Below are 24300 nucleotides of genomic sequence, written 5' to 3' on the forward strand. Positions count from 1 at the left end.
AGAAACAGCTTCTTCATAAGGTGTTTCTAGACCATCTTGGAAGGAAAAAAATGAGCCAAAATGTTTGTAAGCAAGAGAGTAATAATAGTGTTTGAGGACCAATGCATACATGTTGAAGGAAGTCAAACAAACAATTACCATGGTGCAGAGTTAGGCAGAGAAGCCCTTCATAAGGAGGTAAGTAATTAGTTGGATACGGATCTTCTTTTACAAAAGTAAGAAAGGAATGTAAGCAGTAGAAAACATAAAGTCTAGCAGTAACTTACCTGTTGCATGGTGAAGATGAAAGTAGTCACGCAGAGGGAACATGGCATCTCTAAGGCAGGCTTTGGCTGGCTAACCCAACAGAGGCTTCCCCGAGCAGCATTAGCTCAGGTGTTCTCTCCTGTTCTAGTCCCTGTGCATCATGGGTCGAGAAACTCTTGCTACTGCCCTGGAGTTGATTCAGATCAAGGAGACTGACTCCCTCCAACCAAATTCACAAGAAATGAAAGTGTAAATGAGTTACCTGCTTGTTATTTTACGACATGAAGAGGAATGCTGGTTGCAAGACCACACATTCTGTCTTTGTAAGCAGGAGTAAAACGATAAGCAGAAGGATCCTTGGTCTGGATAGTGTTACTGTGGAAGGTTTTCATTTTTTTTACAGTGCAGATTTATATTAATATTTTGGTCATATATTCCTTTTCCTAAAACAAAAGGAAATAAAACAACAAAAGTGATTTTTTTAATAGAAACAGTGAAGATAAAGAAAAAGGGTTACTTGGTAAACAGGAGAGCAGTTGTTCAGTGGTTAATATGTGCTGATTTTATAGTGTAGCTCTCAGAGTTTGGTGATAATTTTTTGGTTGAATGTATCTTATACACACACATATATATTTGCATGTATGAATGTTCCATTCCTCCTTTTTCTTATGAAGACATTTCATTAATATTGTAGTTTATAAGAGGTTCATTTTTTATGCTTTTGAAGTTTTTTACATTTCTTTGTAAGGATTTTTATGGTTTTCCTCTAAAGGATATTTAATAAAATTCATCAAAACTTATTTTTGTTTAATTAAGATGTGTTTATTAATATTGAAGCAAATATGGGGTGTCTTCTGTTTGATTTTACCCTGGAGCAGAATCACTCTTCCCTTGGGTGGATATCTGTCAGTATTATATGTTTATTTGTAATCCTGATGAATGGCAGAGAGAGACAAAGGAACTCATGTTTTTTATCCAGGAAATCTATACCTTTGGAAGAATACTGGGAAAAGGGAGCTTTGGAATGGTCATTGAAGCTATTGACAAGGAGACAGAAACTAAGTGGGCAATTAAAAGAGTGAGCAAAGAAAAGGTAAGGCATATCGGCAGCGTCCTACTGAGAGCACAGTGCCAGTGCAGGGTGGGGTAGGCAGTACAGTTTTTCACACTAACACAGCTGACCCTGAGGGCCAGGGCCTAGGCTGTTCCCCTGGAGAAATGTGGATATTTCTCTAGCCTTCTGGGATGGGACCAGTTCTTAAACTCAAGTAGACAGGTACTAAAAAGTAAATGAAAGGATTACCTAACATAACCAGCATAACCAAATATAGGTAAAGTTTACCAGAGTGAGCTGAAGGTGAGGGCTGATCATCAGTATGTGTAGATGGAGGGCTGTGGGCTAGTGATGTCTTAGTGAGAAATGGGTCCCGGTAGTCTCTCCCGATGTGGTTCTGATATACTTTGTCCCTATCTTTGCCTTTCCTTTGATTCCCTATTTCCTCATTGGTAGCTAACTCTGTTTATTCATCCTACCTACTCTTTCAGTTTGAACCACTTTTCCCCCAACTCTCTTCTGTACTGTTTACTTGTAATCACTGTATGTCTCACTAGATTTCATTGGAGTGAAGAACAACTGGGCTTCTTTTTAAGAGAGAATCTAAGTCCTCAAGCTTTATATCTGATCGTTTCATCAACTTTAAAACACTTTCTATGCCCGAGGAAAAACAAAAGACAACATTAGGTGTTTTTCCCTTGGATTTGCGATGATAAATATTACACTTACAAAAGGAAATAGTAGGTTTTATGTATTCTTTAAAACAAGCCATAGGAAATTATATACCATTTCCCCCTAAAGTTTAATACAGTAACATTAAATCTTAATAAAGGGAGATCCAAAAAAATAAAAAAATAAAGGGAGATCCAGAGCCCTTCTAGAAATCTTTAGAATTAACTAAATGAACTGTCGGGGCTTCACTGGTGGCACAGTGGTTGAGAATCCGCCTGCCAATGCAGGGGACACAGGTTCTATCCCTGGTCCGGGAAGATCCCACATGCCACAGAGCAACTAAGCCCGTGCGCCACAACTACGGAGCCTGTGCTCTAGAGCCCGTGAGCCACGACCACTGAGCCCATGTGCCGCAACTGCTGAAGCCCACATGCCTAGAGCCCGTGCTCCACAACAAGAGAAGCCACCGCAATGAGAAGCCCACGTACCACAACAAAGAGTAGCCCCCGCTCGCCACTACTAGAGGAAGCCTGCGGACAGCAATGAAGACCCAACCCAGCCAAAAATAAATAAATTAAATAAATACATTTATTAAAAAAAAAAAAAACTAAATGGGATGTTATTTCCTTTGCTTTGCTCCTATCCCAGATTGGGTTAGGGGTTAGGTTTTAGGGTTATATAGTCAGGATGCCTGCTTGCAACTTTAGGAATTCATAATCTTGCACATACCTATTGATGCTGAGAGTTTTCAGGACACTAAGTAAAATAAAGTTATATAGTCAGTATATGAATTGGACAGTATATTACTGCATTATATACAGGTCAAATCATTTGTGGAGGGAGGTAGGAAGAGGATTGAGATGGATATTGTTATAACTCTCCATATCTAGTCTGTATAGGAATTCACTCCTCACAATCACTATTTCTCTTGACCCTCTAGGATAACCTTAAACTGTGACTTTCATCCTCCATGGGTGAGGCACAGAGGGTGGGCAGTTTCCTATCCCTCCTGAGATGGTAATGGTTGAAGGGTAAAGGTAATTGGAAGCAGGGATGACACTAGGAAAAATTTTAACTAGGTAAAATTTGCCTTATGATCAATCCCTTTCCAGTCCTTCAGGAACTATTATGTCTCTCCCAAACTTGGTGGGGGCAGGGGTTAGGGGTAAGGAGGGAGGAATAAGAACTTTATTATCCCTTTCAGGGATATTTTCATGTGAATGAGGACAATGTTTATCCTTGAATAATGATGGTAATTTAGATATCAAGAGGGGTGATGACTGGGTTGGTGGTAGTGGTGGTTAGGGTGGAGAAAGCCCTCCTGGAATTTCTTAGATGACATTGTAGACAGTTACTTACACCCTGAATGAAGGCCTGGTCAGGTGTGGTTAAGGGTTACATGTAAGGAGATAAATTGGAGTTAGGTTGGTCTGAAGGCAAAATCTCCATCTCCATCTTGATCGAGCGTGCTCTCTCTCCTCTTTCTCTCTCTCTCAAATTTTTGAGGCTGGGGGACTAGGAAGTAATATAATGCAGGGCTAAGTGTAGAATCTCACTGCCTGTTGTTTCTTTTGATATGTATATAAATATAATCAAAACAAAACAACAATAAAACAAAAACATTTTATTTTAACAATTCTAACATTTAATGAGACAGATGCTTTATATCCGTTTTCTAATTGATGTCCCGGGAAAGTAGATTTTGTTTTTATTATGCTAACATCAAAGGATCAATACGATTTTGAAGGAAATTCCAAAAAGGCTATTAAAAATTGCAATAATTTTGTGACATGACAGAGACCATGTTGTAGCTAATTTATAGAAACAGTCCAAGAAACGTGGTTTGAGGCCAAATTATATATCTCTTAAAATTGGACAAAGGATAAGATGGGGCATACTTTAATCTTAACACATAGGTAAGTTGCATGTTATCTTTTGAAAAAGGAACTTCTAAAGAAAATGTAGGAAAAATATTAAATAACTTTAACTTTTATATTGAGGTATGCAGTAATGAAATTCATATGTGAAATCTATGTTTCCTCATCATTGAAGGCTGGAAGCTCTGCTGTGAAGTTGCTTGAACGGGAAGTGACCATCCTAAAAAGTGTGAAACACAAACACATTATACATCTAGAACAAGTATTTGAGACGCCTAAGGTAAAGCTTTGTCAGGTGCTGCATTTTGAAAATTGTTGTTATTACAAAATGAACATCATTCCCTTGGGAAGTAATCCTTTTGGGACACAGTGGCTCATGTCCTTGGCATGAGTCTGTCACTGGAGATTGATGAGAGCATTCTGGAGGACTTTTTATTGTTGATTTTATAGTTAGGTATCTGATGATTAGATTGACGTTTTTAGTGAAATTTCTGGTGGCATGTTGAAAACAAATGTTTAAAATTGAAACAACCTCAGATATGACCCATTTGTGACCAGAGCTTCCTTAGAAGTGTCTTTCTTTTTGCTTTGGTCCTTGGTTCTCCATTGGAGTCTCTTGGAATATTGTCATAATTTTGCAAGTCTAGCTTCATAGTAGAGTTGGTATGGGCATATTTGGCACTATGTAGAAGATATTTTGTCATCTGTGTCTTAAACTAATATGTTTAATCTTCCTTCTTTCCTAGATGTTTTCATTCTTGTCTTTCAATGCTTCTAATTTCCATTTAGAGTTGTTCTGAAGCCTGGGTTATTGCCATTCTGCCTTCAAGTTGTTTATGCACGTGGGCTTGGGTATTTCTCTGCTCGGAGGCAGTATGATACAGTGGTTACGCACATGGACTCTGGGATCAGATTGCCTGTGCAGTATAATCCTGGCTCCAACACTTATTAGCTCTGAGACCATGGACAAGTTACTCAACCTCTCTATACTTAAGTTTCCTCATCTGTAAGATTGGTTTAATGATAGTATCAAACTCATTTGGTTGTTGAAGGATTAAACGGGAAAGCGAATATAAAGCATACATCTCATCGACTGTTAGCTATTGTTCTTTGTTTCCTTTGACAGTCTCTAAGGCAGCAATAGTCAACTTGCGTTATGCGTTATGCTTGATTCATTAGAAGTGCTTGATAAATGTTAGCGACCACAGTTACCTTTTATGGGAGCAGTATATGGCAGTGGTGCCAGAAGTCTTCTCTACCTTTTCAGTTTTAGAGTTGTGACTTATTTTATCCTCAAATCTGCTTAGAATAGTTTTGCTCTTTATCATCACTTTTAACCAATTTCATTATGTTGTGCCTTGGTATAGTTGTCTTCATGTATCCTGGCTTGGGGTTCATGGAACTTCTTAAATCTGTGAGCTTATGGTTTTCATCAAATTAAGGAACATCTTGACCATTATTTCTTCAAATATTTTTTCTGCCTTCTACTTTTAGGACCTCAAGTACAAATGAGATTGCCTGACATTGTACAAAGCTCACTGATGCTCTATTCATTTTTTTCCAATCTTTTTTCTCTCCCTGTTTAGTTTCGCAGAGTTTCTATTGTGATATCTTCAGATTCAGTAATCTCTTTTTCTGTGACATCATATGCGCTGTTTATCCCTTCCAATGGAAATTTGCTTTGGATCATTTTTCTATCTTCCATGTTTCTACTTAACATGCTCACTATTTCCTCCTCCTTAAATATAGTTACAATAACCTTTAATGTCCTTTTCTCTTAATTCTATCATATGTGCCATTTCTAGGTCAGTTTTAATTGATTGATTTTTTTCCCCTTCGTTATAAGCCTGCCTCTTTAGATGCCTGTTAATTGTTGATTGGGTGCTGGCTATTTTTTATACTCTTACAACTATTTTTGAGCTTTATTCTGGGACATAGTTAAGTTATCGGAAATAGTTTGATACTTTTCAAGCTTGCTTTAAGCATTGTTAGGTGGCACCAGAGCAGCCTTTGGTCTAGGGCTAATTTTTCCAGACTAATGAGGGAAGACCCTTTTGAGTATTCTACCCCATGAATAATGAGATTTTCCACTCTGGCTAATGGGAATACAAACCCTTCCTGGCCATGTGTAAGCGCCAGTGATTGTTTCTTCTGATCTTTTCACATGGTTCTTCTCCCAACTTTGGGTAGTTTCCTCATACATATGTGCTAGTTGGTACTTCGCTGAAGAGTCGAGGGGGGGCTGTCTGCGAATCTATGGAGCCTTCTCTCCATAGATTTCTCCTCTTTGGTAATCTTCTCTGTGAACTTCAGTTGTCTTGGCCTTCAGGGACTCCCAGCACCATCTCCTCAGTTCATGTAGACTGCTGGGCTCTGTTTGGATTCCTTTTCCCTTCTCTGTGGCTTGGAAACTCTCCAGACAGTAAGCTAGGATAATCACAGGACTGGCCTCATAGATTTCCCCTCTCTCAGGTATCACTGCCCTATGCTGTCTGATGTCTAATGTCTGAAAATTGTTATTTTATGTATTTTGTCCATTTCTTAAGTTGTTTCAGGGGGGAGGGTAAGTCTGATCTGTTACTTCATCAAGTGGGAGTCCAAATCTAGGATAATTTGAAGGCCAAAGAAACCATCATCTGTGATTGTCTTTTTTATGTATTGTTTGCCCTTGATTCACACAGGTCACATCTGACTCCCCATCTTCCCAACTCACACAAATGCCTAGACCTTCCGTTGAAGCCATCTTAAGGATGAATGGAAATTGCTACCTGAAGGGTTAGGCTAAGATAGTAATGCTGATCATGCAGTTTGACTATGTATGGTTTCTTGTGAGTCCAAATGTTCTACACAATTACTTTTAATAATTGTATAAAGAGTTGTAAAAAACTTCTGTTGATATAACTTTTATCAACGTACACATTTTAAAATGACATCAATTTATATTGTAAGCACTGCTAATATAACTTTGCCTTCCAAATAGTTCACTTACCATTTCATTTCATGATCCTACAGTGTTGTCAGTGGAAAAACTACAGCCTAGTTCAAAAACTTATTTACGTGTTAGACTTTGCAGCATTCTGTAGTTACTTTTGAAATTCTAAACATCTTGAGTTTGAGTGAGTCAGAATTTTGACTATAGGAAGAAAGGTTGTTAGCCTTGTCCTCCTGTATTCGTGCTTGCTGACTGAACACAGAAGTTGCACTAGTAGTGGTAATAGAATAGGATCAGATTCCAGAATCTTAAAAACAGCAGTGAAAATGTGATATAGGATAGAATGGAGACATGGAGGGTAGTCTGTGTCTGAATAGCATAGGTATGAAAAAGACACGCATTTTAGTTGACTGTGAATCTTTTTGACTTAATAGATGACTTGGCTATCGGAATACCTAAGGTGATCTTAATATGTATGCACAGAAACAGGAAATATGGAAGAGGCGTTTCATTTGTGGCTTTTTACGATTTATACCCAATTAGTCACTAAGTCCCACTATTTCTCCCTCCAGATATTTTCACATCTTTTTCTTCTTCCTTCTTTTCTCCATTCTGTGCCTCACATCTACCCTCTTATAATCAGAGGTCAGCTTACGCAGCATGTGAGCCAGTGGCATGTGGCCTGTTCTTTTATGGCCCATAAGCCAGGTTTTATACATTTTTAAATGGTTGGAGAAAACGTAAAAGAGTAAAATTTCATAACATGTTAAAATTATATGAAGCTAAATTTCAAAGTCCATAAATAAAGTTTCGTTTATGGATGCTTTTATGCTGTAACAGCAGAGTTGAGTGGTTGCAAGAGATTGTGTATGTTCCTCAAAGCCAAAAATGTTTACTACCTGGATCTGGCCTTTACAGAAAAAAGTTTGTTGAACTCTGCTCCTCATTACTGTTAGAGTGTTCATTTAGAAATGCAGAATTGATAGTAGCACATACCTTTCCCCCCACTCCAGACATCAGCTTAAAATCTACAGTGGCGGGCTTCCCTGGTGGCACAGTGGTTGAGAGTCCGCCTGCCGATGCAGGGGACGAGGGTTCATGCCCCGGTCCGGGAAGATCCCACATGCCGCGGAGCAGCTAGGCCCGTGAGCCATGGCCGCTGAGCCTGCGCGTCCGGAGCCTGTGCTCCACAACGGCAGAGGCCATAGCAGTGAGAGGCCCGCGTACCGCAAAAAAAAAAAAAAAAAAAAATCTTCAGTGGCTCCTTATTGCATATGGGAAAAAAGAAAAACTCCCAGCTCCTTTGTGTGACATCCAAGACTCCTTACAGCCTGACACCAACGTGTTCTTTCTGGCCTCACCCCTCACCATCTCAGTCTTCTCTGACTTACCAAACTCCCAGTGCTATTAACACTGAGATACTTGTTATTCTTTAACTGCCAGCACTGGTTTCTTTCTTTCTTTCTTTCCTTCTTTCTTTCTTTCTTTCTTTCTTTTTTTCTAGTCTTGCAGTGCTGGCATGCGGGATCTTAGTTCCCGACCAGGGATAGAACCCGCGCCCCCTGCAGTGGAAGGGCGGAGTCTTAACCACTGGACCGCCAGGGAAGTCCCACCAGTGCTGTTTTGAGCTTTGGAGTCTGCAAATGCCATGTGCTATGCCTGTTCTTGCCCATATTCTCTACCCATAAATCCCTATTCAGTCATCCAGAAGTGCCTGTATGTTGCCTCTTCAGTGAGCATTCTTTAGGCAAAGGCTCCCCTCCTCTGTAACCTCATCACATTTCAGACATTCCTCTTCTGTTAGCCATTACCCCATGGTATTGTGATTATGTGATTATAGCGAAACTCTGAACTCCTTGAAGGTAAAGACTCTGTGTCTTATGCTTCCTTTTTCCTCTAGTATCCTGCATAGTATCTTGTACATGATAGATAACAAATAGTTTTGAATGAAAAGATCGATTGTAACCATATTTCTGCTATACGTATACCATATATAACATTTTAAAGATCCTCAGCTAAATAATTTGTGCTCTCTGTCTCTCTTTTTAAATTTATAATGTCAGAAAATGTACCTTGTGATGGAGCTTTGTGAGGATGGAGAACTCAGAGGAATTCTGAATAGGAAAGGTCATTTCTCAGAGAATGAGACCAGGTGGATCATTCGAAGTCTCGCCTCAGCTATAGCCTATCTTCACAATAAGGGTAAGAAGAGGATCCAGCTCACTGACTACATGAGCGCAGACACCACTTTTGTTTAAGGGCAATTGTATTCAGGGTTCATAGTCACAGAAATAATGCCTACTAATATGGAAGATATTCTTTTAAAAATTAAAAAAATTTTTCCTTTTTAACTTTATAGATATATTTTAATTAGAAGCAAGGCAGGTATGCAATTACATTGTACACAGACAAGATGAAATTATGAATGTTTCTACAGAACAGTTTGAAAAGAAGCTAATATTATCAAATCAAACATAGAAAATCAATAATAAAAGTGAAATTTCTAAAAACACATATATTAATAATGTTAAAAGTCTATATATTCTAGGCATTTAAAATTTTTTAGATTAATTATTAGAGCAGTTTTAGGTTCACAGCAAAATGGAGAAGTTACAGAGAGTCCCAGATACCTCTGCCCGTGCATGCACATCCTGCCCCGTTATTAGCATCCCCCATCAGAGTGGTACATTTACTACAATTGATGAACCTACACTGACACATCATTATCACCCAAAATCCATAGTTTGGATCCATAGAATCCAAAATTCTATGGATTTTGACAAATGTATAAAGATACATATCCCCCAGTATAGTACCATATGGGAATCGTTTCACTACTTTAAAATCCACATTTAAATATTATTCTAATTCTTCTAATTGCTTTACTGTTCTTTGGTGTTATTGCTACTGTTTTTCCTCGTGCTCCTGCTTTTTTTTCTTCAGTGTTAGTTTGGCTTACATGTGACTTTAGAAACTTCTCATTTTATAGATGAGAAAAAGCTTTGTTCCAGAGAGGTGAAGTGACATGGTTAGGTGTGGCAGATCCGGTACTGGAACCCAGGGGTTCATTCAGCAGATATTTCTTGAGCACCTACAGCATTGTGGTTAGTTCTAGAGTTACAGAAGTTAAAAGACAAGGCACCTGCCCCTCAAGGAAATTGAGAGGCAGATGGGTGATGGAGTACAGAAAACAAACTGTAATGCAACATGATAATTTCTGAAAGCCATATAAAGTGCAAGGAGCATAGGTATATTAAGCGCCTCATTTGATTTGGAAAGTCAGGGAAGAATTCACAGAGGAAGCAAAACCTGAGCTGAGGAATACAAACTCAGACGAAAAAGGGAGGGCTTTCCAGGCAGAGGGCAACAATTTTTGCAAGGGCAGGAAACCAAAGGCTTAATATTATGCTAATGTCGATTCTCCCACATTAAGCTGTAAATTCAGTATAATTTCAAACTAAATCTTAACAGGATTTTTCATGGAACTTGATAAAATTATTTTGAAATGGGTGAGACTAGTAAAGAAAACAATGAAAAAGAACAGCGGAGGCAGCAGAGAGACTTGCCCTGCCAACTACTAAAACATAAAGATAAATTAATATTAAAATTTTGTGGTATTTATGTAAGAAGAGATAAGGAGAACAATAGAAACAATAAAAATTCCAACACAGGCTGGAACTGGGTAAGGGAACTGTAACTAATTAGGTATAATTGCCAGTCCAGGGCTCATTCAGCTTCATTTTTCCAGAAATTATGCCTATAACTTTTTAAGTTTAGGGAAATGATTGCTATGGATATGAACTGAATCAGTTATTTGCAAAGGAAATATTTGGTACATGAGAGTATTTGCATGTACATAAAAGTCCTACCTGAGCTCTGACATGTTCAACTGGAGATTTTGTGTCTCAGGGGTTTTTGTTTTTAATTTTGATGTATAGAGTAGGAAAGTGGTACTGATGTTGTAGAAAAATATACTGAAGTAAGTGTAGTTTATATACGTGTTGCCAGGTTGCAGTATGTTAAATGTTTATACTGGCAATAACATATGCATAGAAGTAAAGAAGTAATCCTCTATTTGAAGAGCGAAGGACATGGGAAACCTTCCCAGGCTTTTAAGTATACGTGTCTCCCTCCTCCAGGGAATACCTAACCTTGGACAGGATCCTCTTCCATACTTACCAGGCCACTTGTCATGAAGAGCGGCCAGTTGGAGCAGCAGGGGATTGGGGAGAGGTGAGGGAGCCAAAGAAAATGGCTCCTTAAGGTTAGAAACATGGAGAAAAGGGATCTGAATATCAGGGAATAGAAGAGGGCAGGGTTACACCTGGCCCTCCTCAAATTTTTCAACAGTGGATGTTAACTGGTCAAGTATATTTATTTGTTCTATTTGTGTCCTCTCTATTTTTTCATTATCTATTTCATTTGATTTGTTGTTTATTTTCTTGGTAGATATAGTACATAGAGATCTAAAACTGGAAAACATAATGGTTAAAAGCAGCTTTATTGATGCTAATGATGAAATGAACTTAAACATAAAGGTAAGATATTAGAAATGGTCGTAATTTTTTGCCTATAAACAGTTTGATAGCGAAGTGGCAAAGTACATCCCCTTTTTAGATACATTTTGAAAGCTTTTAAACAGCCAAAACTAAGTGCTTGTGCTAAAAAAATTAAAATTTCACAAAAGAGGTTGTGACTGACAAGAATAATTTTACAAGTTAAGTGGTGCTATTGAATTTTTCTAAAGTACATATTCATTTTGATAGTTCTAAATCATTAGTTAATAGCAAACAAACAGATGCTCTGAATTCTAATTAATTTCAAAATTATGCCTGGTAATTTGATGTAAATGTGTTACAGATCTAGAGAAAAAGTACACCTTGGCTGTGCCTTTGATACTAAATTAATGCTAAAGTCTGTATTTCTCATTTAAAAATACCCAAACTTAATAAGTTGGGTATTAATATTTATGTCCTAAGAAAAATTAATGTGCCAAGTATTTATTCTTGAAGACTTTATTCAAATTAAGTGTTCCTTAATGTCAAATAAATGATAGGATACATTATTTATTACTTAGCACTTTAAAAGTGGCTGCTTTCAAAATATATGAATGTGTTAATTTAGGAATAAAATGTTGTCTGTGAATAACTTGCTCTGTTGCATTTAAATAGGTTTAACAGCATTGTTGTTTTACCCAAGTAAAGTAAATGTTCTTAGGTATTTCCACTGTAAACTCTACGAGAACAGGAATTCTGTGTGTCTCATTCACTGTTGGTACCTGGAGTAGTGCCTGAAGCATAGTATGTGCTCAATTAATATTTGGTGCATAAAGGAATAAATGCTCTCCAAAGAACTGAATTGGATCATGAAAGCTTTTATATATTTGATATCTGTATAAATTTTCTGTGGAGAAAGATATGTATCATAATGCTCCAAGTAGGATCGTTGTGAACACTCCTGGAGAAATTTATTAATCTCTTTAGAAAAATAGTGATATTACATTGTTGACAGGAATATTTTCTTACTCCATGCGGTACTGGAAACTTTCCATTCAGTGTCTGTGGACCAAAAGCCTATCTTGGATTGTGTGATCAATAAATGTGCCTGTTTTTCTGCTTTCAGCCCAAGGCTGTTCCAACTTGGGAGACAAGACCAAGGGCACGTACTGAATATTTAATAACCAAATGTTTAATGACCAAGATTTAGAACTGAGCAGAAAGCCTGCAGTTGCAGCAGTAGGCCTCCTGTGTATTTGTAGCTATATTGTGTTTTTTTTCCTGTTAATTTGCTTCTCGTAGTTTTTAATAGTGTAATAATTTTTTAAATTAATATACTCTAGAAAACAAAGGAAATATTAATAAAGAAAAGATAGCATTTACTAGAGATAATGTTTTGTAAATAATTATTAAAGGGGGGAGTTTCCTTGAGTGCTGACAAGGATAATGATTTGCATTTATAACAGCACTTTAGACTGGAACATAGCTTGAGCATCAGAAAAATAGATGATAAACTTACTAAGGCCAGAATGTATTTTACAGTGAAAGAACCTTATAAAAATAACTTTTTTATTTGAAAAAAAGTTAAATGCCTTCTTGCAAGAACAACTTCCTATGTTGAACTGGTGAATTTAATTAGAAGGAATGAACAATCAACGTCATGGGTGTTTTCTCAAGATTGGGCAAACCAAGCTTCTCTTTACCAAGTTTCTTCTTCAAAAGGAGGGGTGGGTGGAGAGGGGAAGCAAGGTCCTTATTAGTAATACAAGCAAAGCCCCTCCATCCTCAAGAATCCCTGAATTAAATGCAATACAATGCGGTGAAAGTCCTATTTGCAGAATGAGTGAATTCTGGGACTGGAACACAGGTAACTCCGTATGAGTTTCTTCTTTTAGGTGACTGATTTTGGTTTAGCGGTGAAGAAGCAAGGAAGGAGTGAAGCCATGTTGCAGACCACATGTGGGACACCTATCTATATGGGTAAGTTAGTAGACTTAAAATGATTCTTTTTCTATATGAAAAAGTAGAACAACTAGTACGGATTAAAACTTGAGCAGTTCAATTTCACATCATGGCTTAATGGCCCTGATCAAGCTACCTTTTCTTAGGTCAAATAATTTTAATTGTTTGAGCAGATTTCTCATAGTTCTTATCTTCAAAGATTATAGTTTTCATTATTTCTCTGGGCTCTTCTTATAGCTGTTTATGTCTCTTAGGTAATCATACACCCAAACTTAATTATTGTTTTATTAATTCATGCTAAAATCATGAGTATGTTTTGCTTCTTTCCATTTTTTATCCAATTTCATTGCCATCCAGTGGTTTTTCAGAGAGTACTGATTAAATATATTTTATAAACCAAGTTGCCCATTTTCCTAAATGTGATTTTTAACAGCTTTCCTGAAGTATAATTTAAATACCATAAAAATGTACCATTCAGTGATTTTTTTCATACATTCACAGAGCTGTGCAACATCACCACAATCCAGTTTTAGAACAGTTCTACCCCCAAAAGTTGCCTCATGCCCATTTGCACTCAATCTCATTCCCATCCCAACCCCAGGTAACCACTAATCCTTCTCTCTCTGGATTGACTGTTTCTGGACATTTCATATAAATGGGATCATGCAATATGTAGGCTTATACGCCTGGCTTCTTTCACATAGCATGATGTTTTTGAGGTACATCCCTGTTGCAGTCTGTTTCTTTATATTGCTGAACAGTTGTCCGTTGTATGTTGTTTATATATTTATTAGCTGATGGGCATGTGGATTGTTTCCAGTTTGGAGCTATTATGAATAATCCTGCTATGGACATTCGTGTACAAGTTTTTTTTTTTTTTTTTTAAGCTTTTTGTAAAATTTATTTACTTTATTTTATTTATTTTTGGCTATGTTGGGTCTTCATTGCTGTGCACAGGCTTTCTCTAGTTGCGGCGAGGGGGGGGCTTCTCTTCGTTGCGGTGCGCAGGCTTCTCATTGTGTTGTCTTCTCTTGTTGCAGAGCACGGGCTCTAGGCGTGTGGGCTTCAGTAGTTGTGGCTCACGGACTCAGTAGTTGTGGCTCGCAGGCTCTAGAGAACAGGCTCAGTAGTTGTGGCGCATGGGCTTAGTTGCTCCATGGCATGTGGGATTTTCCCGGACCAGGGCTCGAACCCATGACCCCTTCATTGGCAGGCGGATTCTTAACCACTGCGCCACCAGGGAAGTCCCTCGTGTACAAGTTTTTTTGTGGACGTGTGGTTTCATTTTCCTTGGGTAACTACCAAGGAGTGAAATTGCTGGGTCATATATTATTTATGTTTATACTTTGTAAGAAACTGCCAAACAATTTTCCAAAGTGGCTCTAATATTTTTCCTTTGCACTAGCAATGTATGAGAGTTCCAGTTTCTTCACATCCTTGCTAACTCTTTATATTACCTATCTTTTTAATTATAGCCGTTCTAGTGGTTATGAAGTAGTATCTCATTGTGATTTTTAATTTGCATTACCTTAATGACCAATGATGTTGAGTATCTTTTCATGTACTTATTAGTCATTCATATATCTTCTCTGATGAAATGTCTATTCAAATCTGTACCTATTGAGATGATCATATATTTTTTCTCTTTAAATTTATTAATGAAATAATTACATTAATAGATTTTTAACATGTTGAACCATCCTTGTACTTTTGGATTAAACCCCACTTGGTTTAAGGTACTGCCATATTCAATTTGTCACCACTTTATTTAGGAACTTTGAGTGTAGCTTTCTTTCTTTCAGCTGCCCTTGTCATTTTGATGTTAGGGTTATAATATCCTCATTTTAAAAATAAAATATTTTCACTTTTTGTATGCTCATGAACCACTTAAGCAATAGAAATTACCTGTTCATTAATTATTTGATGAAATTTCCCCTTAAAATATTTTGGTCCTGATACACTTTGGGGGATAAAGTTTCTATTATTAATTTATATTAGGTTATTCAAGTTTTTCACATCTTCTTGAGTCTTTTGATAATTTATGTTTTTCAGAAAATTTCAAAATATCCAGTGTAACATTTGCAAAAATGAATCCTGTGTTCAATCACAGAGAAAACTCCTAAAAGTTGGAAACCTTTAAGTCACAATTACCTAGTATAATGAAGAAAGCCAGACAGAAAAACCAAAAGGCTAGATAAATTAACACACATTCACATGAGCATCAAACACATCCCAACCACCTAGAAAATTTAACCCCCCCACCCCCCTGGCAACCACCCATTTGTTCTCTATATCTATGAACCTGTTTCCATTTTGTATTATATTGTTCGTTTGTTGTGTTTTTTAGATTCCACATATAAGTAAGATCATACAGTATTTGCCTTTCTCTTTCTAGCTTATTTCACTTGGCATAATAACCTCAAGAACCATCCATGTTGTTGCAAATGGCAAGATTGAATTTTTTTATGGCTGAGTAGTATTCCATTATATATGTAAACCACATCTTCTTTATCCATTCGTCTATCAATGGGCACTTAGGTTGCTTCCATATCTTGGTTATTGTACATAATGCTGCATTGAACATAGGGGTGCAGACATCTTTTCAAATTCTTGGTTTTTTGTTTTTTGGGGGGATTTTTCCAGAAAAATACCCAGAAGTGGAATTGCTGGATCGTATGGCAGTTTTATTTTTAACTGTTTGCAGAATCTTCATACTGTCTTCCAGAGCGGCTGCGCCAATTTCCATTCCTACCAACCAGTGCATGAGGGTTCACTTTTCTCCACATCCTCACCAACATCTGCTACTTGTTGTCTTTTTGGTGGTAGCCATTCTGACAGGTGGGAGGTGATATCTCATTGTAGCTTTAATTTGCATTTCCCTGATGGTTAGAGATGTTGAGCACCTTTTCACGTGCCTGTTGGCCCTCTGTATGTCTTCTCTGGAAAATGTCTATTCAGGTCCTCTGCCCATTTTTAAATCTGGTTGTTTGGTTTTTTGATGTTGAGTTGTATGATTCTTGGTATATTTTGGTTATTAACCATTATCAGATATATCATTTGCAAATATCTTTTCCCATTTAGCAGGTGGCCTTTTCACTTTGTTGATAGTTTCCTTCTCTGTGCAAAAGCTTTTTAATTTGTTGTAGTCTGATTTGCTTATTTTTGCTTTTGTTTCCCTTGCCTGAGGAGACACATCCAAAAAATATTGCTAAGACCTGTGTCAAAGAGCGTACTGCCTATGTTTTCTTCTAGGGGGTTTATGGTTTCAGGTCTTACATTTAAGTCTTTTATCAATTTTGAGATTATTTAAATTGTATATGGTATGAGAAACTAGTCCATTTTGAGTCTTTTCCATGCAGCTGTCCAGTTTTCCCAACATCATTTATTGTAGAGGCTGTCATTTCTCCATTGTATATTCTCGCCTCCTTTGTCATAGATTAATTGACCATATAAGTGTGGGTTCATTTCTGGCTCTCTATTGTGCTCCATTGATCTATGTGTCTATTTTTGTGCCAGTACCGTACTGTTTTGATTACTGTCACTTTGTATGATAGTTTGAAATTGAGCAGCATGATATCTCCAGCTCTGTTCTTTCTCAATATTATTTTGGCTATTCAGGAGGGTCTTTTGTGTTTCCATACAAATTTTAGAATTATTTGTTCTAGTCTGTGAAAAATACCATTGTTATTTTGATAGGGATTGCACTGAATCTCTAGATTGCCTTGAGCAGTATGGTCATTTAAATAATATTAATTCTTCCAATCCATGAGCATGGTATATCTTTCCATTTGTGTCATCTTCAATTTCTTTCATCATTGTCTTATAGTTTTCTGAGCACAGGTCTTTTACCTCTTTAGTTAGATTTACTCCTAGGTATTTTATTCTTTTTGATGCAATTGTAAATGAGATTGTTGTCTTTTTTTTAATTGACATATAGTTGATTTACAGTGTTGTGTTAATTTCTGCTGTACAGCAAAGTGATTCAGTTATACATATGTATACATTCTTTTTTATATTGTTTCCTTTATAGTTTACCATGGGATATTGAATATAGTTCCCTGTGCTATGCAGTAGGACCTTGTTGTTTATTCATTCTATATATAATAGTTTGCATCTGCTAACCCCAAGCTCCCAATCCACCCCTCCCCTACTCCCCTTCCCTCTTGGAAACCACAAGTCTCTTCTCTATGTCTGTGAGTCTGTTTCTGTTTTGTAGATAGGTTCATTTGTGTCATACTTTAGATTCCACATATAGGTGATGTCCTATGGTATTTGTCTTTCTCTTTCTGACTTACTTCACTTAGTATGATAGTCTCTAAGTCCATCCATATTGCTGCAAATGGCATTATTTCATTCTTTTTCTTACTGCTGCAAAGTATTCCATTGTATATATGTATGACATCTTCTTTATGTATTCATCTGTCAATGGACATTAGGTTGTTTCCATGTCTTTGCTATTGTGAATAGTGCTAGTATGAACATAGGGGTGCATGTAGCCTTTTGAATTAGAGTTTTGTCCAGATATATGCCTGGCAGTAGGATTGCTGGATCATATGGCAGCTCTATTTTTAGTTTTTTGAGAAACCTACATACTGTTTTCCATAGTGGCTGCACCAATTTACATTCCCATTAACAGTGTAGGAGGGTTCCTTTTTCTCCACACCCTCTCCAGCATTTGTTATTTGTATTTGTAGACTTTTTAATGATGGTCATTCTGACCTGTGTGAGGTGGTACCTCATTGTAGTTTTGATTTGCATTTCTCTAATAATCAGCAGTGTTGAGCATCTTTTCATGTGCCTGTTGGCCATCTGTCTCTCTTCTTTGGAGAAATGTCTATTTAGGTCTTCTGTCCATTTTTTTATTGGGTTGTTTGTTTTTTTGTTGTTGTGTTGTATGAGCTGTTTGTATATTTTGGAAATTAAGCCCTTGTTGGTCGCATCATTTGCAAATATTTTCTCCCAGTCTGTAGGTTATCTTTTCATTTTGTTTATGGTTTCCTTTGCTGTACAGAAGCTTGTAAGTTTGATTAGGTCCCATTTGTTTATTTTTGCTTTTATTTCTGTTGCCTTGGCAGACTGACTTAAGGACAGTTTGGTATGATTTATGTTAGAGAATGTCTTGCCTATATTCTCTTCAAGGAGTTTTATGGTATCATGTCTTATATTTGAGTCTTTAAGCCATTTTGAGTTTATTTTTTGTGTATGTTGAGAGGGTGTGTTCTAACTTCGTTGGTTTACATGTGGCTGTCCAACTTTCCTAACACCACTTGCTGAAGAGACTGTCTTCTTTCCATTGTACATTCTTACCTCCTTTGTCAAAGATTAATTGACTTTAGGTGTGTAGGTTTATTTCTGGGCTCACTATTCTGTTCCATTGATCCATATGTGGGATTGTTTTCTTAATTTCTCTTTCTGATAATTTGTTGTTAGTGTATAGCAATGCAATAAATATCTAAATATTAATTCTGTATCCTGCAACTTTACTGAATTCATTTATTCTAATAGTTCTTTGTTGTCATTTTTAGGATTTTCTGTATACAGTATCATGTCATCTGCAAACAGTGATGGCTTTAACTCTTCCTTTCCAGTTTGGATTCCTTTTATTTCTTTTTCTTATCTGATGGCCATGGCTAGGACTTCCAATACTATATTGAATAAAAGTGGTGAGAGTGGACATCCTTGTCTTGTTCCTGCTCTTAGAGGATATGCTTTCAGCTTTTTACCATTGAGTATGATGTTCACTGTGGGTTTGCCATTATGGCCTTTATTATATTGAGGTATGTTCCCTCATACCCACTTTCTGGAGAGTTTTTGTCATAAATGGATGTTGAATTTTGTCAAAAGCTTTTTCTGCATCTATTAGGATGATCATATGATTTTTACCCTTCAATTTGTTAATGTGGTGTATCACATTGATTGATTTGAAGATATTGAACCATCCTGAGTTCCTGGACTAAATATCACTTACTCATGGTATATGATTCTTTTAATGTATTATTGAATTTGGTTTGCTAAGATTTTTTTGAGGATTTTTTACATCTGGTTCATCAGTGATATTGGCCTATAATTTTCTTTTTTGTGGTATCTTTACCTGGTTTTGATAGCAGGCTGACACTGGCCTTGTAGAATAAGTTTGGAAATCCTCCTTCCTCTTCAGCTCTTTGGAATAGCTTGATAAGGATAGGTGTTAATTCTTCTTAAGTGTTTTATAGAATTTACCTGTGAAGCTATCTGGTATTGGACTTTTGTTTGTTGGGAGTTTTTAAATTACTGATCCAATTTTATTACTGGTAATTGGTCTCTTCATATTTTCTATTTCTTCCTGATTCAGTCTTGGGAGAGTGTACATTTCAAGGAATTTATCTGTTCCTTCTAAATTGTCCATTTGATTGTTATATAATTGTTCATAGTAATCTCTTACGATACTTTGTATTTCTGTGGTGTTGGTTGTAACTTCTCTTTCATTCTGATTTTATTTGTGTCTTCTATCTTGTTTCTTGATGAGTCTTGCTAAAGGTTTATCAATTTTATCTTTTTGAAGAACTAGCTCTTAGTTTCATTGTTCTTTTCTATATCTTTTTAGTCTCTATTTCTTTTATTTCCTATCTGATCTTTATTTTTTTCTTCCTTCTACTAATTTTGGGTTTTGTTTGTTCTTCTTTTTCTAGTTCCTTTAAGGGTAAGGCTAGATTGTTTATTTGAGGTTTTTCTTGTTTCCCGAGGTAAGGCTTGTGTCTCCATAAACTACCCTCTTAGAACTACTTTTGCTGTGGCCCACAGATTTTAGATCATTGTATTCCCATTTTTATTTCTGTTTAGGTATTTTTGATTTCCTCTTTGACTTATTCAATGGCCCACTGGTTGTTTAGTAGTATATTATTTAAACTTCATGTGTTTGTGCTTTCTGCAGTTTTTTTTTTTTTTTTTCATTTTGCCCAATTCTCTGTGTCTATTTCTATGTATTAGGTATGTTGGTTGCATTTTCTGATCTTGGAGAAGTGGCCTTATATAGGAGATGTCCTGTGGGGCCCAACAGCATGCTCCTCTCTGGTCACTGGAGCTATATGTTCTCGGGGCAACTCCTATGTGGGCTGCATGCACCCTCTGCTGTGGTAGGGCTGACTACTGTGAGCACACTGGTAGGTGGGACTGGCCCCCAGCCTGGCTGGCTTTGAGGCTGTGTCATGTCCAGTGGCTCTGGGCCTGCTAGAAGGTGGGGTAGGCTTACTGCAGGGTTAACTGCATGGGGCTGCTGCTGGCCTGCTGGTGGGCAAGGCTGGGTTCCCACATGGCGTCTGAATGGTATGGGGGGCTTAGTGCTGGTGTAAGTCTGCTGGTGGGCGGGCCAGGTCTTGGCAGCTGCCTACCAGGGGTGTGGGGCTGGTGTGTGCCTGCTGGTGGGTGGGGCAGGTCCTGGCGCTAATAAGCTAGGGGGAGGCATCCAAAATGGTGCTTACCAGCACCAGTGTCCACGTGTTACAATGAACTCCCCAAAAGGGCTGCTGCCAGTCAGCAGGGGGAGTCCTAGTTGCTCCCTCCCTCTCTGGGAGGTTTTCCAAGATCAGCAAGTGGGTCTGACTCATTTTCAAAGTACTGCCTCTGAGCTGGGATTCAGAGTGGATGAGATTTTGTGTGCACCCTTGAAGAGTGGAGTCTCTTGTTTGCTGTAGCGCTCCAGCTCTCCCAGACATAAGCCCTGCTGGTTTTCAGAGGGAGACGTTCTGGGGGCTTTGTATTCCTGGTGCAAGACCCCCTGGGCTGGGGAGCCCGCTGTGGGACCAAGAGCCCTCACTCCCTGGGAAGGACCTCAAGACCGTGACATTCCTCCTGTCTGTGGCTCGCCGATCTGAGAGCGTAGGTCCTAACTCTACTGTGTCTGCGCCCCTCCTATCCATCTTCTTGTAGTTCCTACTTATGTCTTTAGTTGTGGAAATTGTTTTCTGCTGGTTTTCAGGTCATTCCTATAGACAGTCGCTCTGTAAGTGGTGGTAATTTTGGTGTGTCTGTGGAAGTTCACGGTCTTCCTGCTCTGCCATCTCGGCCGCCTAGTCAATACTGTTAATTTAATCGTGCTTGCTTCCTCTGATGATTTCTAAGAGAGTTATTAAAGTCACTCACCAGCGCAGGGCTTTGATAGATTCGTTTTGTACTTTGAGTAGATTTCTTTAAAATATACTTTATTGAAACATAATTTACATATAATATAATGCACAGATTTTAAGTGTAAAGTTTAGTGAGTTTTGACAAATACATATACTTGTCCAATTACCACCCCAGTGAATATATAGAACATTTCCATCACCCCAGGAATTTCCTTTGTGTCCCTCCCAGTCGATTCCTCACCCAGACCCCAGCAACCACTGATGATTTCCATTACCTTAGTTTAGTTTTGCTTGTCTAGAATTTATATAAATTGAATCATAAGTATATATTCTTTTGTGTCTGTCTTCTTCTGTTCCATGTAATGATTTTGAGACTTACCCGTGTTGTTATATCAGTAGTTTATTCCTTTTTATGGCTGAGCAGTATACCTAGTTCATTGTTTCTTTGTCTGCTTGATGCATAAAGCTTCTAAATTGTTTTATCTTATTTGGGAAGAGGCTACTTTAGATTCTGTTCATATCCTCCTGTTGGCAAAAGACATCTGGTCTGTAGTTACATGGGGAAAATATATCCAAGCACCCTGAGTTTTATGCCTGCTTATTAGTTGTCTGCACTGTGAGACAAGTGAGAGAACAAGAGAGAAGGCAGATCGTTTGTGGAGCTTTGCTGACTTCCTAAATGGCTTCTTGGCCCAGCCAGTCTGGCCTTTGCCTCCCTGTGAGAGCTGCGATGACAGTGCAAGTAGAAATGCCCCTGATAATTAAGGTGACTCCGAAAGAGGGAGTGAGGGCTCCAAATTCCGGGCCCCTGCTGCGTGATGCACCTACATGGAGGTCTGTCAGGGAATCGGATCACGGAATCTGCCCTTGTCGTAGACATGCAGCCATAGAGCAACTTGAGCTTTAATGATTCCATATTTTAAAAGTTTAAGTAGAGTTAAAGAATACAAGTAATTGCTTAAAGGAAAATTTTAATTTTCAGTGATTTAGAGAAGAATTATTCAATTTGTTAATTATCTACAGTTGAGCCTGTTCTCTTTCTTCTGTTTACCTTTTAACTCCTTTGTTGTTGCTTTTTAGTTCCTTTAACAATAGGCAGAGGAAATGAAATTTCATTTGCTTTCAGTAGTTATAAAAGCTGTGTGTATGTTGGGGGGGCGATTGAAACTGTTTTCTAAAGTAAAAACACCTTTTACATGGGAGGCGCTGTGTAACAGTGTTGCTTTAGGTGAGTCGCTTCATATGTGTACCTGAACCTTAATTTCCTCGCTGGCAAAGTAAGTCATGGCTACATACCCGTCTCACATGATTCTTAACATAATTTACACAAATAACATCATCTATACAAAAGTGCTTTGTCAATTTTAAAGTTCTATTCAAACACACGCAGTTGACCCTTGAACGACGCAGGGGTGAATCCACGTATAACTTACAGTCGGCCCTGTGTGGTGCTACCTAGCTGTAGAAGTATAATAGACATAGTCCTGGAATATCATATGTGACTTTTTAGAAAGCCAGCCATTATAAAAAACCTAATCATTAAAAAATGTGCTACCTCAAAGTAAAAAAAAAGTTCTACTTTGAGAAGATTGTTTAAAGGAACCCTATTGTGGACACATTGTAAGTAAGTAGCCCAGAGTTGGGGAGTCAGGAGTGCCTGCATCCTAGTCATCATCCTGGGCCTAATTGGCTTTTTGATCAAGTTATGTTATAGGAGCTCTCTGTCTTAGTTTTCTCATTTAGAAAATGTGGAAGATAATTCATACTGCCATAGGAGTGCTATGATGTTATTATTACTACTGTTATTTTACTGAAGTGATTTATAACCGTTTATCTTAGTTTCTCTGTAAATCCAGATTTCTACCTATTGGGCTTGTTTTAAATTGTATCTACTTAAGGTATGTTTTCAGTTCTGTTTTTGGCAAAGAACTGAGATATTGTTGTCTTCTACTATAACTACACAATCTTTGCAAAATCATTTCTTAACAATTTGAAAGAGATGAAGAGTTGTACATCTAGCTATACAGTGTGTGCCATTGTTCCATCAGAAGCTAAATAGCAGGGGTGAGGATACAGCGACGTCAGTTGTTAAGCCTATACATTATTCACTTAACATCTGCTGTTGGTTCTCTTTTTCCCTGTGGGGGAATAAATTGCAGCACATCAGCACATTTTTCATGCTTTGTGTTTAAGCATTTAAAAGTCATTTATTGTGTTATTAATATTATTTCATTTCTGCTTATTTGGCAGCCCCTGAAGTTATCAATGCCCACGACTATAGCCAGCAGTGTGACATTTGGAGCATAGGTGTCATAATGTACATTTTGTAAGTACCCTGCTAAATGTACAACTTAAAATGAATGGATGATCCCTAACAGTAGAATTACATAGACTTTAAATTAAAACTAAACAATATAGTTTTAAGAAAGCGACTAAAGAAACAGTTGGGAAGTCATTCTAAAAGGTGTCTTATTAGTTGTCAGGTACATCCATTAGGTATTTTTTTAATACAATCAATTTATAACTTTCAGCTTTTCTTTTCATTGATCTATAAATGCTACAATGCACTGTATGATCTGAGCCACATGAAAAACTTGCCTCAGCACCTCCCTGATCCTTTGCTACAAAACAAAAGCTTCTTTGTATTTTCTCAAGAGATTCACTTATAGAGCATCAGGTAGAGGGAGGTCCTGGGACCTGGCACGAGAGCCACCTGATGGACAGGGCACGTGTGAGGAGTGGGCAGTAACCAGATAAAGGTTCAGCCCAGGGTCCAGAGAGTATTCTGTTGTTTCTACTTCTCTTCATGCTACTGAAAATGTTGGCCTTTCTTGCTCTCTCTTCTGTCTCACTCTCAAGATTCAGTCAAACCCCATGGCCTGTATTTTTCCTTTGAAGTGTCCTCACCTATTATTTCATTTCTCTTCACTTGTATCATTTCTCCTTACAATCCCTTTCT

General features: G+C 37.7%; 1 protein-coding gene across 1 annotated transcript in view; it reads left to right on the forward strand.

Annotated features, from left to right (window-relative positions):
- The window catches only part of STK33 (serine/threonine kinase 33), a 178240-nt gene that overhangs the window by 106029 nt on the left and 47911 nt on the right, over positions 1–24300 (forward strand). Inside the window, exons 6-11 of the mRNA XM_033404568.2 lie at positions 1226–1339; positions 4025–4129; positions 8845–8983; positions 11231–11319; positions 13173–13257; positions 23592–23667. Of these exons, the coding sequence (XP_033260459.1) occupies positions 1226–1339; positions 4025–4129; positions 8845–8983; positions 11231–11319; positions 13173–13257; positions 23592–23667 (608 nt within the window). The remainder of the gene's footprint in view (positions 1–1225; positions 1340–4024; positions 4130–8844; positions 8984–11230; positions 11320–13172; positions 13258–23591; positions 23668–24300) is intronic.

Source organism: Orcinus orca, chromosome 8, assembly GCF_937001465.1.
Source record: "Orcinus orca chromosome 8, mOrcOrc1.1, whole genome shotgun sequence".
NCBI classification, from domain to species: Eukaryota; Metazoa; Chordata; class Mammalia; order Artiodactyla; family Delphinidae; genus Orcinus; species Orcinus orca.